This window comes from Ciona intestinalis, chromosome 4, assembly GCF_000224145.3.
Source record: "Ciona intestinalis chromosome 4, KH, whole genome shotgun sequence".
Classification (NCBI taxonomy): Eukaryota; Metazoa; Chordata; class Ascidiacea; order Phlebobranchia; family Cionidae; genus Ciona; species Ciona intestinalis.
This window is the reverse complement of record NC_020169.2, coordinates 107,058-126,442: the sequence shown is the minus strand read 5'-3', so window position 1 is coordinate 126,442 and position 19,385 is coordinate 107,058. Positions and strand designations below refer to the sequence as shown.

The following is a 19,385-nucleotide window of genomic DNA, read 5'->3' as shown; positions in this document are numbered from 1 at the left end:
AGAACCATTTTATATATTGGGCGTAAATCCGATAAACATCTGTGTTAAAAGGCTAAAACATACAAAAAAGTTTAAGAACCTCTGTTCTACACTAATCACAGCCACCACATGATCATACGTATCCTTGTACAGGATGCGTATACGTAATTGCTCCAACCTTATGGTTCTTATGAGTTGTCAAATTTGGAGATTAGCGCTTGGCAAGTATCCAAAGCTTTTACAGCACCCATCTTATAAATAAGTGATTATCATTATAATCTTCAGAAGCACGCATGTACAACTAAGTAATGTCCCTGATAAATGGGCAAGAAGTATAACTGATGATATTAGTGATGGGAACACATCAAATATGATTTGCGTCACACGTAGAAGTGCTGGACTGCCTTTCTTGCTTCAGGTTTTCGTATATTGTTATTCCAATGTTTTCTAACCGCGATAATGGTTTAAAAATGATTATTATTTTTTCAATGTGCACCCTAAGCTGTGCCTTCATACACCTTTTCCTTGTGAACTAAGTATGTGGGGGGTAATTAAAAATTTTTCCGTAATTTCAATTTAGACAACCCAGTGATATCCCAAGTCAACGCAGTAACAATGGTCACAAAGTATTTGTCTTGCTATTCTCCTGTTGCTTCAATACTAAGCATATGTGTTGTTAGTTATTGTTTCATTTTATAACTTTATGAAAATAGTTTATTTATTTTACTGATTGTGTCTACTTTTAGGCTCTTTTAGGTTCTGCAAAATTTCCACAAGGCCAAGAATGTCTTAACTACATTGTAAAATCACTTTTTAAACTTGTTGAAAGTATTACATTGAATGGGAGTGATGTTGCTGTTCCTTCAGATAGCACGGTATAATTATTTTTTATTATAATCAGAATTTATTGTTTCATGTTTATGTTGTATTAGATTCATGCACTAAACATATTAAGAGGTTTAGTAAAAGATGCTTCACTTGGAGATGAGATGCTCCCATATTTATCAACTTGTTTAAAAGTTGCAATTGTTGGTAAGTCTTTTGTTAGATTTTCCTTGTGTGAAAGGGAAACTTTAAGTTATAATATGGAAGTATGGAAACTTTGGGTTATTATGAGTCTGCCAATTTGGAAAAGGTTATTAGTTTAAAGGAATTAAATGTTTCTCCCATCTTCAAAATACTGACAATGACATTAAGCTTTGTACCCGGTATCTTTCAATTATAAGGTAGTGGTCTAATTTGTTACGGACATGCAACAAAAATGTTGACTGTAAAGTTTATTGCCAGGTTTTACTTCCAATAATTGGCAAATCAGGAATGCATCAACTTTGTTATTTTCATCCATCATTATCCGTGTGTTTGGTGTCATGAAAAACTTTGAGAGTTCAGACAAAAATCGGTAATATGTGTATAGATGATGCATTATATTTTATTTGTATAGTTATGCTGAAATTTGAACTTTATTCCAGTTTTGCTCCCCGATACAATTTAGTCAATCACAGTTTTATTCCAACCCAGCCATAATAGCCAATTTGTTCTTTTACTTGTCAACAATGACGTATAGTAATCCTGAGGTATATGAAGCACCACAAATGGTGCACACCAGAATTAGGTGTCAAACTGCCTAACCTCGGAATAAATAATGTTGATCTTTAAATTATCTACAGATTATCAAGTTACGAGTTTTTCACTCGAATGCCAGAGCTTCACCAATTCTTTCTTCAACGTTTAGAAGAAATCACAAAAAGTGGTAAATTTTTTAAAAATAAGGAACTGCTGCCACTCCTAAAATATTATCTGTGCCTTAACACAACATTTGCATCTGGATTAGAAATTATGAGTTCAAGGCTCATCTCTGCCACAATTGTGGACATATATGTTGTGTGGCAAGATATTTCATGATAATTGCTTCAACCCTGTGGTTACAAATAGGTTCTGCAAAATGTTAGGCTTACAAAGAGTAATATGCATTATGCATACATATATATACATGAAAAATGCGTAACTCTCCCTACAAAGTTACACATTTGTAGCTGGGTAGAAGGTGTATAAAACAAACCTGTGTTGTCCCAACAAATTGTTTTTGTACTAATTTTAGGATTCTTATGAGGGGCCATGATACAGGTTGCCTTTATTAGGGTAAAAGGCTTGTTCACTTTGATGATGACAACCTGTACAGTGAATAGATATGTTGGTCAATGTCTGATATAATAACATACCGCCATACAATATTAAAAACATATTTAAACAGACGATCTTCCCAAACACACTGGTCTTTATCCTTTGCTACTTGTTTTATCAAGGCTATATCCAACTGCAACCCGTACAAATTCAAGATTAAACAAATACATTCCATTAATTGTTAGGTAATATTCACTTATTTATCCTCATGTGATTTGCCAGCTTAAACTTGATTGCTATTGCACACCCTATGCTCTGGTGTACCTCTCCTGCTTACTTATGAAGTGTCGTTTGCCAATTTGTACAACCTATATGTGCTCTAATCACTGCAATATACCATAATATCATTTGCTAATTTTAAAATTTTAGATGCAGACAAAGCCCCATTTACAAGTGCAGGGTAATGGCAGCAAATGCATTACTTAGTGTGTTACCTCAACATGAATACCGCAAAGTCATATCCCAATTATTTATTTCATTGAAGAAAGCTGTAATTTCACGAAACAGTTTACATGGAACGCTAATTCAGGTAAACATAATTAGTATTGAAAATACTTAATATCTCACCAACACAGAATCATATCATAGATGTCCCATGACGTACCATATGTGGTGGTTGCATGCAGCTTGTGTGGAAAAAGAGGTTATTTAGAGAATGCATGAATGTTACTTTCACAAATATAGGGTACCCAGGTTAAACAAAATCTAATAATCTTGCTGATTTTTTGGTATTCACAGCTGAAAGCTCTGATTAGTTCTAAAAACTGTTCAAACACATTTCCAAACATATGTTCTCAACTTATTTGTGAAGAAATTACAGAACAGATAAAGTAAGTCAAAAGAACTGGTTAAGAGCAAAAGTTCAAAATATAGAATGTTCATCTTAACCTCTTAAATATTAACAATTAACCATTGTATTTTAAAATCACAAAATATGAAAATCTACCTTATAAAATCTTATGTCAACCAACATTGTATTTTTTTATTTAAATGCTATTTTCCAACCAAACAGTTGTTTTGTATTTGTTACTTAAATATGGTTAAACTAAGCTCAATTAAACTTTAATGTTTTGTTCAAAGATCCAGCAAGTGTATGGTTGTGTATGCATCTTACATTGATTTGATAATCGATGTATTTTTATTGAACAACCCATTATCTGAAGGTGTGTGGAGTTATATTTTATTATTTTTTTACATTCATTTATACTGTCTTTACTTTTATTTATTCCGTCATTCATTATTCCTAAAATAGCAAAAAGTTCCAAACTAAATAAGTTTTAATAAATACTCACTAGCCTAAATTTTGCAGTCTATATCTGACAAGTATTTCTGTTAAATGATCTTTCAATCCATTTGTATACCAAATGTAAACTTTAAATTAACCAGAACAAAGCGATTTATCATGAAACAATGAAAGACAGCATCATTTGTGCTGCAACAAGCATGTGGTTTAACATGGACCACTTTTTGTTTTATTTATCTACACCTTATATAGCTAATAATATTGAACTTTTTATGTTTTAGATTTTCAACCAAGAGTTAAGGAAACTTTACTGTGTTTCATTATAGATTGTTTACAATATCTAAAACAAACTTGTACTTTGACACCAGGATCTACTATGTTTTATACTTCTTTTGCTAAACTGCTTGTTTATGCTCAGTTAAGGTACCATCAAATTAATTGTATCCTGGCTATTGTGCTGCAAATTAAAATCGTTAATTTAAACCAGAGTAACCTAGTGATTTGATGATAGTTGAGGTCAAAATCAGCATATCTCAACTTTTATGTCTGGCTACCTTTTAGAGGCACTCATCTTACATGACTCCTGCTGTATGCGGCTCTCCAGTAAACAGTATATGATAAAATAGGGATATTGATCACAGATAAAGACCTTTCTTTAATCCCACACCTGTATTCTACAGGTATTTGGTGTAAAATACATCTAACTTGTTGGAAAATCATTTAAAAAAATATTTTTTTTAGCGGTATATTTACTGATGGAATTAAGACTTGTCTACAGAGTAATGTACTAGAAACAAAATGCACTGCACTAAAACTATTGAGTGAATTACCTCAAAGCACAAAAGGTAGGTTTCCTACATCAGGTGCTTTAAGCTTTTTAGGTTCATAGCACAATTAAGTCAACACTGTATTAAATTTATTTACCAATTAAGACAACCTATGCTTAAACTTTTCAATGGATTATTGATAAAAACAAGAGTTTCATGACTCTTATTTTGAAAATGATATAGGATTTTTAATGTTGAGATATGATATAGGATTTTTAATGTTGAGATAAACCGATGTCATGGGGCACAGTGGGCAAAGCGAAAGTCTCTAAACCAAAGAATACAGCTTCGAGGCTTGTACCATTGTGGCGTATCCACGGGCAAGACACTTAATGGCGATTACTCCAACCCAAAGGTTCTTTATGAGTTATCAAAATTGTCAAGCAAATATAATAAAACCGAATCCCACAAAGTTTCAAACCCGGTAACTAGTTTTAGTATTTAAAACAGAACATTTGGGATATAATGATAGCCTTGGGAACCCTATGCAAAAAAGTATAGGTTACACAACACCCAACTTTATCAAAAGCAGGTTTGGTTCTCATAGAACAATTTGTCATCTCCTTTATAAAGCTTACCCTTTAGTTTAGGAAGCCCTGTTTAATCAAATTGTATTTCAGTTTCATGGGATGAGTTGGTAGCAGCGTTAGTTGACATGGCAATCCACCAAATCGATCTTTCTTGTTTGGAAAAGGTATTTCTGAGTAGTTTCTTTTGTTATTTGGTCGATATTATAACACAGTATTTAAAATGGTTGCCTCTTAAGTAAAAGATACTTTAATGCCTAATGTTGCTACCAATGTCATCGGACCTTCCTTGGGTATGACAAAGTTATTGGTTGAGTATGAATCTGAAAGGTTTTACAAAGATGACAGTCATAGAAAAAAATCACTTATGTCTATAAAGTGGCATACTTGTAAGCTGACACAAGGTACATGAAGTCCCCTAACATGTTGCATAATATGCATGTTATATTTCTGTATTTGCACACAATGAAAATAAATAAATAGTGTATCGATTAGTTTTTAAATTTGCAGATTTTTGTTTTGTGTTTTCAACGTATATCTCAATCAAACTATGAAGAAATATTGAAGGTATCTATCCAATGTGCAAGATCTGTTTCACCACTTAATCGTGAACTATATGGAGCATTTATAATGTGTAAAGCTGCTTGTGCAAAACATGTTATTATTGCTAATGCACAGGTAACTATATTGTTTGATAGATTCATTTAAACTTGTGCACTTTTTGGTGACACCACCATTAATATTAGACAAAATGCTTTTTAAATCAATCTAGTCACCGAACAAACTAAATCAGATGTTTGAGGTCCTGACACAAGAGTTAAAGTTATGGAAGTAATACATTATTTGGGTGCTAGCATTGTAACGGAATAATAAGAATTGTATGATGGTGCTGTCATTGTAAAGGTGGCTGTACACAGTATCTGGCGTACGAATTCGCTTGAGAAATCTAAATCTAACAATACTAATGCTTCCGTTCTAAACAATCCCAATTTTAGGTTTACGCCATTTGTTTGACACCAGTTGGCATGTACAGAAAGCTAATAAGCTGACTCTTAGGCGTTTGTGTTGAATGGTCTGGTGTTAACCTGCCATGTGTGAATAAATAAGTTACATTCATTTATTCATTTAAAACCATGGTTCTAAACTGTACTGTATTTCACAGAACATTGTATTAAAACAAGGTTATCTATCTGAATGTTTGGATCAAATGTATGAAGGTATTTTATCGAATTTGGACAACAGTGACTTCAGATATGTTGTTGTTAATGCTTTTCTTCATCTGCAAAGTGTTTTGGAAATTTACATTCCATTTATTAGTAAGTTAAAATTCATATTCCTGCATTTTTAAATTTTTATTTAAAGAGTCTGGACCACGCTCATACAAGTTGGTTTTAAATGAAAGTTTACACTAAATAAATACTATCTGTGGTATTTTTTTTGTGAAAAAATAATTAGTTTCGCCCAAAAAAAACGTTTTAAAAAGTACCAAAAATCGGCCTATTTTTGCGTCACTCGCGGGCAATATGACGTAAATTACGTCACGATATGTTTTAATCGATCAGCTGATAGGCTTTGCTAGCAGAAAATGAATTTATGTTTGCAGCAAAACAGAGTGTACCGTCGACATATTGTTTTTGGTTACTTTTAAATTAAGAAATATGCGTAGGTATTGCCATGGCCAGATTTTAGTTTAAAATTAATGTGTGTTTTTTAAATTGTTTGTAAGTGTATTACAGTATTACAGTATTTAAATTTGTCATTTAACAATAATGTAAAAGTGTGGGATGTATAGTCAGGTAGAAGTATTTTATCTGAAGAAGTGACATAAGTGCTTCCAGCAAGTGTTGGGAAAGTAGACAGGCCAAGTTTGCCTACCATGGAAAACAAGTGAAGCTGAGAAAATCAAAAACACAATTTGGTGGGTTGACTAAGAATAGCATTTATTAAAAAATGTGACATTTAATAAGTCTGTTGGTTAAAGTGTTGCACTGTCTTTTTTTCTGAATTTGCTGAAATTTGTGTAAACACATATGTGTTGCAAATATGATATTCTTGACTGAGACCCGGACATAGAATACAAATTTAGCGAAATCAATTTACACTAATATAGTATTTATTGTTGGCCTTCATACCAAAAAGATGGCCAACCACATGTTTATGGCGTTTATTTTGTTTAAACAGTATCTACACAGCTGATCAGAACTTTGTTCGATAGGTACGGGAATGAGTGAAAAAGGAAAACAGAAAGGTTCCATCAGTACTGATTAAAAGTATAAGCGAACAACATTATAGTGACAGTTCAACAACAGCAAGAATATTTCATCATTCAGTTTTGAATGGTCCTGTTTCATACAAAATGTGATTCATGCAAGAGTTATGTTGTTTTCATTCAACATTTTTAGAAATACACATTTAAGTATTGGATTATTTTCATTGTTTTGAATAAAGACTGCTTGTACGTGAATCTGTTTCTTCTGTGTTCTTCTGCGCTCTCCAAATAAATGCTACTTACTTGATCCGAACAAGTTTCCTTGCATATCCTAATGGGAACATATCATAGTAAAACCATCTGAAGTAAAATGTGCACTACAAATATGAGATGACCAGCATACCAATGTAATGTTTCTTTTTTTCTATGCCCCACTCTTCCTTTTGAAATTGAAAACACACACACCTATATATATATATACTTATTATCGCTTTAGTCATTCTTGTCTTGCTATTTTAAACACAGCACCAATCAGGCATGATTACTCGGCTTATGGTAAACTCCTATAAGGTATCTTTAAATACAGATATAAATATAGTCTATGCCATATGAGGAAAAAACGAAAACAATTTAAAATCTGAACCCTGGAAAGTCACGAAAACTAATTCTCCACTAAGCTTGGTAGGCTATTTTGTGTGGTTATACACTGATTCCCAGGAAATAACTTTCAATAAATCGCTGAAGCCATTTAAAGTATTGTTAATACAAAAAAACGCTTTGATTTGCTTATCTATCAAAATTGCACCAATAAACGGTAAACCGCTGATAGGCGGGGTTTTCCCCATAAACGAAATATTGTATTGTGACAGTGCCTGCGAGTGACGTTTTTACAACTTTGAAATTTGATTTTTTCAACGTTCATATCTTTTAAATTAAAGAAATTTTCACAAACTAGCTGTTCATCAGTAGACATAAAACTTTATTCTTATGCAAAAAGCTGCGCAACCGTGAGAACCGTGGGCCGGACTCTTTAAATTTTTAACATGTAGGTATATTAGCATGAATAGTTTTTATATTATGCCTAAGAACAACAGTTTATATTATGGGATTGTTCATTTGCATGTCAGAATACCTGGTGTGCTATTGTGAAAGAAGTTGGTTAAATTTATAACAACCAAATGATATCTATAGTATAAACAATATTTGCACAACATCTTTGCAAACATTTCTCTAAAAAAGTTATGGTATTAGGGCTGGTAACAAAAGCAGCAGAATGCGAAGTAAATAATTAATTGAAAGTTGAAACTTAATGTTAGTTAACTGTAAATAACTTTTACCTGCAATGCTTTATTAACTGATACCTTTCAACATTTGTATGTCTACTATGTGTTTTAGCAACTATTAAGTTAGTCCTAATTCTAATCTCATTGCTTTAATTCAATATGAGATCTGAGATGGGTGAATAAATTGATATTATTTTCAGTCTTAATCCAGTTGGTGTTGTTAGTTATTTTTATTACTTCTAAACTATATTGAGCTCGTAAGTGGTCATATAGATCTGTTTTCTCCAAGTAATTTTTTTGTTTTTTTTTTGCCAGGATAATATTCACATATCTCAATTCTTAACTTTCACATTTATTCTTTAATCTCTTAATTGAAATCAATCATGAATTTAAGAATAATTTTTCAAGTTTAAATTAGCAAGTAATAAAAGTTACTTTCCTGTTTTATCATAACTTCCAAATCCAAAATGTACCTTAACCCTTTGGGGACGAGTAATGCAAATATGAATTTCAAAACTGGTGTTTACAAAGCTGATCATAAGTTTAATTATAGTTGGTAAAAACTCGTATAGTTAGTTTTTTGAAAGGGTGAGGAATTATTATCTATCAACATAAAGAAAAAAAGGGGCATCATAGCAATTAAAAGTTTTTATTAAACCTGATTTGAAAATCCTGATGTATTTTTTAAGAACAATTTACCGCAAAATCAACGTCTTAACGACTTAACATCATCACTTAATTACTAATTAAAATTTGATTTTAGAAACCTTAGCTATTTTAACAAGTTTTTTAGTTATAATGTAACAATTTCTACACAAATGATGTTTTTTGTATTATCAAACTTACCTTTCATTCTAGATGTTTTTTAATGTTATATTGTGATTTTATTTGTAATAAATGGTTGTTTCCAAAGCACAAACTTTCAATTGGTTCTTTCTAGCCTACAATTTTTCCAAAGAACAAAATTTCAATTGTTTTTTTAGCTAACACAAACACCTGTGTCACTAGTGATCAAAATGTTACAGTTGGTCAAAAAACAGAAAAAATCTTTAATTAAAAATAAGAGAATTTGAGAGTAGTAAGATAAAGAATCCACACAATGATTAATGCCATTGCCATTTAAATAGGGATGCATTAGAGGAAAATTTCTTCATATGATTAATATTTTAACTACTCAAGAATAAAGAATGCATTCTACCTACTGCTACACAATCACTAAACAACCGAAAATCCGCTTCTGGTTTGTTTTTTATCAGGGACTGCAGTAAAGGATTAATTAAAGTTATGTTATGAAATAATTATAGATATGAATAACTGGAGTAAAACTCATTTCTCTGTTTGTGTTCATTCAGCAATTAAAGCTTGGAAATTATTTCTCCTACTGCTAGTTGATGAAGTTGCAGATATTCGACAACTTGCTGCTTCAATTGTGCTCACCAATAAGGTTGCAACTACCCAAACTAGCAACTATGCAAGTATGTGTTATTTTATATAAATTAGACGAATGGCATCTTAGTTAACATGTATGTTCCGTTTATACAGCTGCACGCAAGTTACTGGGTATGTATTTTTGTGGTTAATTATTTTTTGAGAGGGGTGTTTTCTGTATGGCTGACAATGGTTGCAGCACTTGAACCCACTTGACAATGGCAATTTTTTAACAGCATTTTTTTGTGATTTCTTCTTCATTAATAATATATTTGAATGAATTTGGCAATGCCAATTTTACTTCGTAGGTGATTTTTTTTTATGTATAGCTGATAATTGCACACCCCATCCTACTGTCCCAATGTTCATTCATTAAGAATATCACAGTAAAATGTTTTAGATCAACGTTGTGTGGAACCACTTTTCATGGAGAAAATTTTAGAACATTTGGTTTCTTTATATGGAGAACAATACCCACAACTCTGTCGTGAAGTTTGCAGCTTCCTAAAAGATCTACAAAGAATATTTGTGGTAAACGTAATATATAATAATAGTGTTATTAGTTTGTCATATTATGGGGTTCAACCAGGCTGTCAGGGTCTTCGAACAACCTGGCCTAAATCCCAGGTCGCTTCTAATGCCTCAACTTATGACCTCATTCATACAGAAAACAAATTTACCTATATATTTACCAGGCTTCACCAACGAAGCAAGGAGATTCCTTAGTATTCGATCCATCTGCCACAAATTCTTACTATGAGGCACATGTAACCACTGAACAAGCCAATCGTGTGTTAAGATTGCTGGAATCTTTGTAGTCAGATTTATGATTTTTTATTTGAAATGTAGCTGTATTTTATAGGGCAGTTTTAATATAGTAGGGTGGGGGAAGATGAAACACCTTTTCATTCTATATGCTGGTCACATTTGGTAGTAAACATAGAACATTCAAAGAATTATAAACCGTAACTTCACGGCTTCCATAGATCTTTGTTAATTTTCCCCCAACCTACTATGTGTGTTTATTATGATTTTTTTAACTTAGGTTAAATAAGTGGGTCCAAAACATGTATAAAAATAAAACGGTGGTTAACAAAAAAACAGGTGCTTTGTAGATTCTGTTGTGGTTTGTATTCCCAATTTTTTAAGATTGTTTTATTGTATGTCACACTGTATTTAGTCTGTCGGCATTAGTACCGAAAGATACACATTACGTTCGTTTCCATCTTCGAACATCACAATATGCCGATACGAGTAACGTCTTATTACGTGCTTTGTCTGTTGTTCAAACAGCAAAGTTAAAAATTGAGCAACGATGCGAGAAGCTAAAACGAGGATCAATGACTGTAATCCTACCTTAGCGCAAATACTGGGCTCTTCTACACCCACTTTATACAAAATGAAACGAAAGAGAGCCCGGTTTCGGTGAAGCGGAGCCGATTGTGACGTAATATTGTCTGTACATTCCCTTTTACACTGTGAGGAAAGGTTTTTCTCTTCGTTAATGTGAGGCTTGGTAAGAGTTCTCTTGACAGTGAAGCCCGTTTGTAAGCTGGTGTGCGTCTAATATTATTCCTGGGCCGCGTTCCCAATAGAGGAAACGCGGGGTCGGGACGGTTGAGTTCGCTTCAACAAATAGAATTGGCGAGCTCGGTATCCAGCAGAACCGCTTCAATCCTCGAAATGCAGATTAGCAAGCTGCTTCGCACACACCATTAAGTTTTTACACGTAACTGAGGCATTGAACATTATACAACAATTTATTGTCATAAAGAACATTTACTGTAGGCCCATAGTCATAAGCCACTCTGGATCATTGTGCGATAAATTTATATAATAGTAAAACCGTTTCATTTTTTAATTTGTTTTAAGGCACGAATAAAAATACAAGCTATGTTGCAACTGTACAGTTAAAATGGTGTAACTCGTACGTCGTATTGTAAGGAAGCCAACAATGTGGTCAATTGAGCCGTGCGGTGCACACGCAGCTCATACACACAGTATTTGTGTATCAAGCACAAGCCACCGTGATCCAGCTCTTTCACGGTTGGTTAGCTTGTATTACAGTTTGTGATCGCACTGGTAGGTTTACATAACATTGAGCTTGACTCTAAATTCTACCAAAATTTAATAAAGCATTTTCTACTTTTAATGAAAAGTCTTAACATTATTAAATATATCTTGGCGCTTCGAGTCTGTAAACCTATCTTTAGAATAATATGTGTTGATATTACTTACATATATTTTGTATCATAACAGAACTCTTAAAACAATATAAATAAAATGTGATATATATGTATATTGGTTGTTGGAAAACTATTGGCACTTCTAATAAATTTTGACTGTTTACTGAAATTAAAGCGTATTTTACTTTTAACAAGAAATACTTTTCCTTTAATTTTTACACTAAACCCTGCTTTGTTTATTGTTAAGTTAATGTTAAGTGGCATTGTTTTAAGGATACTAAAGTAAACGTGTTTTGTAACTGAACTAAATGTCACACCTGTTTAGCGCTTATACAGGATGTTTTGCTTATAGCTGAGTGTCCCTTTTTTCATGCATAATGCAGCTGTTTCGATACGATTGCCCTGCAGCATGAATAACGCGCTGTTGTTTACAAGTGTGTCAAGTTGCATTTTCGATGACGTGACGAGTATACGTACTCTCGATAATTCACCACTGCAGGTTCATTTTTGAGGTAAACCATAACCAAGCTAATGTAATCTTTTTTTACATCGCGCAAAGTTTGCTTGGCTTATTTCCCTATGACTCATCCGTGTACGTGAGTGTGTCACCCACTCAATTTTTGCGATCCCAGCCGTAAGCAAACATTCGAGCCAACCCGACTGTGTCTAAGAAAGCAATCCAAGCATTGAAGCTAAATAATGGATTAAAATAACGACTCGTCGAACTGCAACATCGATATGCCATTTTATAAATTTAGGATAACATTTTGAAACGTTCCTTAAATTTATATTAGTCCGTTTTTTTTAAATTTAAACGTACACAAGTTACCGAGGCAGTCTTTATTTTTATCTCGGCCCTTATAATTACTGTCACTGATGTAGGTCTTAAAAAAAGGTTTCTAAGTTTGTACGATTCATATTTTAATAACATAAAACAAGTTGTAGTAAGGAAAACTGCACGCGAAAAAGGTGCACATAGCGGCCGAAAAAGTGGATATAAAAATAAAAAATAAGAAAAATAAATTATGGTATAACATGCCTGAGTGCAGCAACCCTATAGCAGGAAGTTCCAGTGCCTTTGCGGAAGTTCTAAAGGGAATAGTATTGACACCTTAGTATGAAACACCCAACATAACAGAATACGGTATTTGGTTAAATATAGAACCCATTTTGGGCATCAGGTCAGGTCGCAACACTGCGTTTAAATGACATGCAGCAGAACATCTTTCTGGGCACTAGCAGAATAAAAATACGGGAACGAACGCAGAGCTGTGCGTATGTGGCACGAATGTGCAGACATGAATTTTCTAGTTTTACTATCCGCTGAATTAAGCACAACAAATGCTGGCGAAAACCGCACGTAAACAGTTAAAATACTCGATTAGATCCACGGTGTTGAGGCAACATAATCAGTGAGCAGTGATGGCGTTAAAATACAGTAGGCATATCAGTAAAAATATCAAAAGGCACAAGCTCCCAAAGTTACGAAGGCTAGAGGTAAAACACATAGCCGGTACTGGTTTTGGGGGAACACGGTCGTGTGTTAACATAAATAATGTCTGTGTGCAGCATAATATCCAACTTTGGATTAGAATAAATATCATGAAAGGAGATTATTTTTCACTCGGTTTTAGACAGGCATCGGAAGATTGGTAACCTTTGGCCCATTTGCTCATAGTTTTTAGGTGATCCAGTTGCCGATTCTCGGTCGGAATCCGGTGGTGTTGGGGGCGTATCAAATACGAGATCATCGCTTGTGTCGATGGTCGGAAACTCAGTTGGTTGTTGACTTCGATTAAAGATATCGAGTTGTGTGATCGGTGGCGTGGATTGACGATTGTCGGAGAAACTGCTACGTCGGTTCGATTCCACCGGAGAATTACTCCCTTTACCACAATAACTAAAGAACTGACCGCCTGTACTATTTTGTGGCATGGGTGAAATTGGAGATAAGACTTCACTTAATCCAAACATGGGTTGCGTGTTGTGAATACTTGGGCTGCTGTTGGATGGCGAGTAAGGTGGCATGTGGCCGAACGATGCGCTTTGTGTAAAGAGTTGAAGATCACGTGGTCTTTGATGCTGAGATAATTGGCGATTATTAATCTTTACCGGGACTGACGTTTGCGATTGTATTCTTGTAGGTTGAGTTTGTTTTTTAGCAATGCCAACGTCCTCTTGGTTGTGGATAAAATGGCACCGTGGTCCGTATGGACAAAAACCACTGGTGTGATACGTACGACAAAGTTCCGTTTTGTATTTCGGGTGTCGAACCATTCTACGTAACTCGTGTTTGCCGTGAGCAAACTGGCATTTGTCGCCGTATTTGCATTTTCCGTTTTCCTCGAACGGCCGACACAATTCGGTTTTATAACGGCTCGTGGCGGACTGTTGTTGGTCTTGCATTGATTCTTGGCTTAGTACAGACGAGCCTTCGCTAAAAGCTCTGCTACGGAATTTTTCTTCATTCACCGTCTCTAGTGAAGCGTGCGAAGCAAGCAGAGCATTCTCGTTGTATCCTGTCAGCGGTGCGTTATTTGTGGACGCTGAACAAAACATAGATGAAGAGTGGCGGCGTGTAAGGGCAGGTCGACTGGTCAAATTAGCAGCGATCACTTTTTGGGACACACTCATGTCAATCTTGTCAAATCCACTTTTTAATACTGAGTAGTCCATTGTAGTACGAATAATCGCTGACTCCTGAAAGTTGACAAAGCAAAATTACAAACACATTTCATTACAGCATTAGGTTACATAATGGCTGTACTATAGTTGCGGTTTAATATAAGTGCACGTCATTCATTCTAAAACTACTGAATTGTTTACGCCTATGATAGAACGTGCCGAAACAACGAACAAAAAACTATATCACATATTCAATATGTGCACGAGGTATGACTAATAAGTTACCTACAACATTAACATAGATACGTAAAACAACAGATCCATATGCAGCTGTACACATTTAATTTACTATCTGCTTATGCAACAAATAACTATTATTCGCTAGTTATAATATTTTGAAACTTAGTTACAAAAAAAAACATGACAAGACCAATATTTCGGGACTGGTAAAAAAAGTGTTTGTAATGTCGTATATTATCAAACCAATCACTTTACACGAAGTTCTAATTGCATTACACTTACCCAAAAGTCTTTATGTAAGTTCTCGCTAAAATCAGAATAGCTTGAGATCATAGTTGAAGACATAGTGGCATTAAGATTATTAAATACTTCAGTCCTACCGAATAAATAAGTTTCTTTATAGCTAAATAACCTCGTGCATTTGTGTTTGCTACGACTGTGCTGCAGCTGTTTATATATAGCCGTGAGACGTCAATCAAATTCCTTACAGCCAATCACGAAGCTGTAGGTGGAGCTTAAAACGGAAATCGCGCGAACAGAAGAACGCCGCTCTCTCGTTTCAGACAAACAAGCGGCGAAAAACAATGGATGCTCTGTTTACGTCATAGAGACCTTCCACAAAACGCGGTAATGTTATTTTTCTCCACACTTAAAACGAGAGAGCCGTTCAGAAAACAAAAAAGTGGGAAATTACACCACAAAAATATCTCGTATTTTGTTGTTCAGTATTCCTTGAAAAACATTTTAGACCATATGTAACCCGTGTGGCCAAAACATTGTTAAATTTAACTGTTTTAAATTTTAAAAATTATCAAAAAGCCAAACTTTCGCGCATGAAATTTCATACAAACAAAAGTCTAAAAAAGTTGTTAAATACATTTAAATAAATTTTAATACAATTTCCATACAGTAGGGCGGAGAAAGATGGGACACCTTCAGCACATAATGTCCAAATATTTTGATTGTGTTTTAAACAATTAACCACGGTCTATGAAAGTCGCGAGAATACAGTTTTATAATTCTTTGAATGTACTTCGTTCATTACCAAATGGGACGAGAAAAGAGAGTTAAAAGGTGTCCCATCTTCCCCCACCCTACTCTATATAGTTTTGCCTCATTAATAATACTGCCAATAACGTTTATTTTAGTAGTACCAGTATTTAGACCAATTTTACACGTCATACAATAAAAGTTGGGTCGTTTTACGACAAACAGTATTAGGTAATTAACTAGAAACACGACAAACCGAAGAAACTAATTGAAGCCAATTACTAATGCAAATATTACAGGAAAAAAACAAATGATTAACAACTAATAATGTCGTAGGATGGAGTAAGATGGGACATTGTTTTATTCTCGTTTCCCGTTCCATTTGGTATTAAACAAAGCATATTTACAGAATTAAATAACGGCATCCTTACGACTTTAGGACCATTATAATTGTTTAGAACGATCATGAAATATGGGATTTAGGTGCTAACGGCCCCACCTTACCCATCAGTACACGAATTTAGGGTACACGTATACGAGGCCGATGTTTAAAACAAAATACACATTCAATAAACAAAACGTGCACTTGTGCGTGATCAATATTGACCAAGGCTATTGAAAACGTAGGTGTTCCAAATATTAAACTATTAAAGGCTTGCTTCCTTCGGCTTTATTTTAACAGAATTGACACAATAAATTTGTAGACGGTCGCCAATAGTGAGATTATGTTGAATAAACAAAGTTGGCTGCTGGAGGAAAAAGCGATTAATTAGTTTGAGCCCTGTTAGAATACAAACATAAACAATCGGACTCATTGTGGGACATTGATTAAATATTTTCGTGCTTTTGTCTGAAAGCTGCAGTAATGTTAGTCATAGACTTGTAACGCACCTTATACACTCCTGTATAAGGAATTAGGTCGCCAATGTTTCCTTTGTCGTGTTTTGACAAGAAAATCGACTCTTGTGGAGTATTAAGACCACTGAAAGGGGTCAGTCATTATGAAGGTGTTTACTATATATGATAAGAACGTCCATGGTTTGCTGCTTAAGCCGCTAGCAGGCAACTGGACAAAGAAATCTGTTAAATCCCATGAAATCAAAGCATTGATTCGTGTTCTGCTGTGGGAGTTAAGAATCGTTAAAAACTGTGCGTAAGATAGTAACTACCAATAGGCACACACTTGCTTTTCAAAACTTCTATGTGTTTTTTTAAATTGAAATATTTTATTACCTTTATTAAATATATACATTAAACACAATTAGACTAACAGATAATTGGAATTTGCTGTATGTAGCTAATTTTATAGGCAGTTATAACACGATACATACAATTGCTGGCTTGTAGTCGAATAGTTGGATTAAAGTTTAAAAAGTAGATCAATCGTCGTTATTTTGTTTCTTGGCCAAAACTGTTCAGGATTCTGTCATAGCTAAGTTTAATCAAGACCTCTCCTGTTTGCGAGAAAGACGCTCTAAGGTCATTTATATATATATTTAAATAGTGCATATATATTACGATCAAAGCGCGGCTTCAATAGAACTACCGTGCAAAAATATTGACCAACAAGTTATTTCGGAATAAAACAAGATACTGTGAAAAGTAACCACGGATTATTGCTAAGTGAATAAGGACGATACCTTTAAAAGCAGCAACGTATTTATAATACGCCGGTCACGACGTTTTTATCGCAAGTTAATGCAGAGTAATACCGCATGCGTAAATGATTGAAGAGAAAATCATTTAAGCTGGCAACACCTGGGACGTTACGCTTACACAACTATATAGGAAATGCTTGCGATTGAATTCGGTTTTACGTCATGGCAGCCGTAACGGCCAATTGGTACTCGTGCTCACGTGAATCTCTTGACGTCATATAGGAGAAAATGTCATAACAACGACAATAACATATAAGGTGTTTGCTGATAATACTGCTTGAGTAATACATTGTGTATTACACGACTATTTGTCGTTATTATTCCTACATACAAAGGTGTATTACCATGTACGTCATGAATTCATATGGTTCATCTGTTTATTAATATAAATGAGCCATAGACAGTGATCTTTAAAGGGTTTGAATTCAATCATTATACAAGACGGCATCCAAATTAAATTGGCCGAGCCAGTTAATAGGTCGGAACGGAAAAATTGTCTGTACTGAATAATAACTGTTCAAAAACGAAGCGGGGGGGCTATAAGAAGGCGTAAACAAAATACCAATTTTACATTAATGAAGACCAGTGTTTAAAAGCTGGTGACGACAACATGGATAAATACAAACAAATATTCACACTTAGCAACTTACAATGTTATTTTCCTCCCAAACACACGCAGCCCACGCAGGTATTAGTTTAAATATACGTTGTGAGTTGTTCAAGTCTGACATAAAGCCTTTAGGAAATGTAGTTCTTTTGCGCATACAGCAGTAAATTACAATAAACTGTAATTTAAGTACATAACTAAAACCTAAGTGTAAATTTACAAGTATTTTATTAATTCGTTTAGCATTGAAATGTTTTTATGCGTGGAAATATTTAATGTTTTGTTTGGCGCGGTTATAGCTTTGCAGTTCAGACTAACGTTTAGTGTAAACGCCGTTGGCTACCAATTATGCCACACTGTGGGACATAGGTTTAAAATAAAACACTGACGTGCGATAAATGTCTTGACATATTATGAGATTCGATTAATAAAAGCTAACGCATTCGACATGGATGTAATTATTCATGAATTAAAACTTAAGTTTAGCGTTCTTGGTTGTAATTAGAATTAATTTAATATAAACCAAGACAATAGTTGTGCTATTTATGTTTTGCGGTGTAAACGTCTGAAATCTGAAAAATAATTGTATTTAAAATGGTAATAAAGCTGTTATCAAAGATAGAAAAACAACTCTATTAGAGTGGGGGTAAGATGGGACGTTTTCATTCTGTTTTCTTGTCCCATTTAGTAGTAATAAATAATAACAGAGTTATATGACCGTACCTTAACGACTGTATGAGAGCGTCGGTAATTGTTCAAACCGCGATCAAGAAATTTGATTATAGGTGCCAATGGTATTCCACGTAGGGAAAACAATCGTTATTAACCTTTCGGAATAGAATATTATACTTTTAGGTAAATTGAACTGGCCCATAAAAAATAAACTAGACTTAAACACGTTGTATATAAATAATGTTGCTGGGTATACAAACTTGTACATAAAGTATATACTATAACTACGCATCAAAATACTAGAAACTATTTTTTAATTCCTACCACAAAGACAAATCTACAGTTAGTAAATTGTTTGAAACAGTATGTAACAATTAGTTTAACGCAGATACAATTATGTTAATAAAAAGATCAAAACAAAGGTATAAAAAAAAGATTACTACAGCTGGTTCGTCCACAGTGTTTGCTTTTGGTTGCATAAGTCCACCTTCTTATTTCGTCAGCTCAACCATCTACGTCATAGCCTTTAAATTCGCTTACCGACTTACCGAACATAACCATGACATCAGTGTGTTTGCGCAGTCGTTAAAATCACTTCATTAAGCATGTTTGCATACAATAAACTTTCGTCATATAGCCCAACGTAAAGAGGAACACAGACTTTCTAACTTTACCTATAAGAAACAGCCGTTAAGAAATGCAACAGGTATTACTGTTCACTTCTTCTAAA

General features: G+C 34.1%; 2 protein-coding genes and 1 long non-coding RNA gene across 7 annotated transcripts in view; 1 reads left to right on the top strand and 2 right to left on the bottom strand.

Annotated features, from left to right (window-relative positions):
- LOC100181194 (thyroid adenoma-associated protein homolog) overlaps positions 1-10,918 on the top strand; it is an 11,354-nt gene extending 436 nt beyond the window's left edge. The window contains exons 1-17 of one of the 5 annotated variants that reach the window (XM_002120475.5): positions 237-397; positions 726-854; positions 912-1,011; positions 1,267-1,378; positions 1,647-1,729; positions 2,231-2,345; positions 2,530-2,689; positions 2,899-2,990; positions 3,241-3,323; positions 3,685-3,826; positions 4,145-4,248; positions 4,851-4,924; positions 5,268-5,435; positions 5,920-6,073; positions 9,602-9,724; positions 10,078-10,208; positions 10,373-10,918. In XM_002120475.5, the coding sequence (XP_002120511.2) occupies positions 350-397; positions 726-854; positions 912-1,011; positions 1,267-1,378; positions 1,647-1,729; positions 2,231-2,345; positions 2,530-2,689; positions 2,899-2,990; positions 3,241-3,323; positions 3,685-3,826; positions 4,145-4,248; positions 4,851-4,924; positions 5,268-5,435; positions 5,920-6,073; positions 9,602-9,724; positions 10,078-10,208; positions 10,373-10,495 (1,941 nt within the window). In that variant the 5' untranslated portion in view covers positions 237-349 and the 3' untranslated portion in view covers positions 10,496-10,918. Of the gene's footprint in view, positions 1-233; positions 398-725; positions 855-911; positions 1,012-1,266; positions 1,379-1,646; positions 1,730-2,230; positions 2,346-2,529; positions 2,690-2,898; positions 2,991-3,240; positions 3,324-3,684; positions 3,827-4,144; positions 4,249-4,850; positions 4,925-5,267; positions 5,436-5,919; positions 6,074-6,549; positions 6,678-6,938; positions 7,133-9,601; positions 9,725-10,077; positions 10,209-10,372 lie in introns of those variants that run through there. The other 4 variants (XR_003395870.1, XR_003395871.1, XM_026834394.1 and 1 more) reach the window with 4 other exon arrangements.
- Positions 6,849-9,590, bottom strand: LOC113474218. The gene is made up of 2 exons (XR_003395872.1): positions 7,370-9,590; positions 6,849-7,297 (listed from the first exon to the last, which is right to left on the bottom strand). It is a non-coding gene; the product is annotated as an uncharacterized LOC113474218 (long non-coding RNA).
- Positions 10,919-12,767: 1,849 nt separating the features above from the next.
- Positions 12,768-15,144, bottom strand: zf(c3h) (zinc finger protein). Its single transcript, NM_001078411.1, is given in 2 exon segments — positions 12,768-14,563; positions 15,011-15,144. Coding segments are annotated over 2 exon segments (1,143 nt in total). The 5' UTR covers positions 15,074-15,144; the 3' UTR covers positions 12,768-13,483.
- Positions 15,145-19,385: the final 4,241 nt, after the last annotated feature.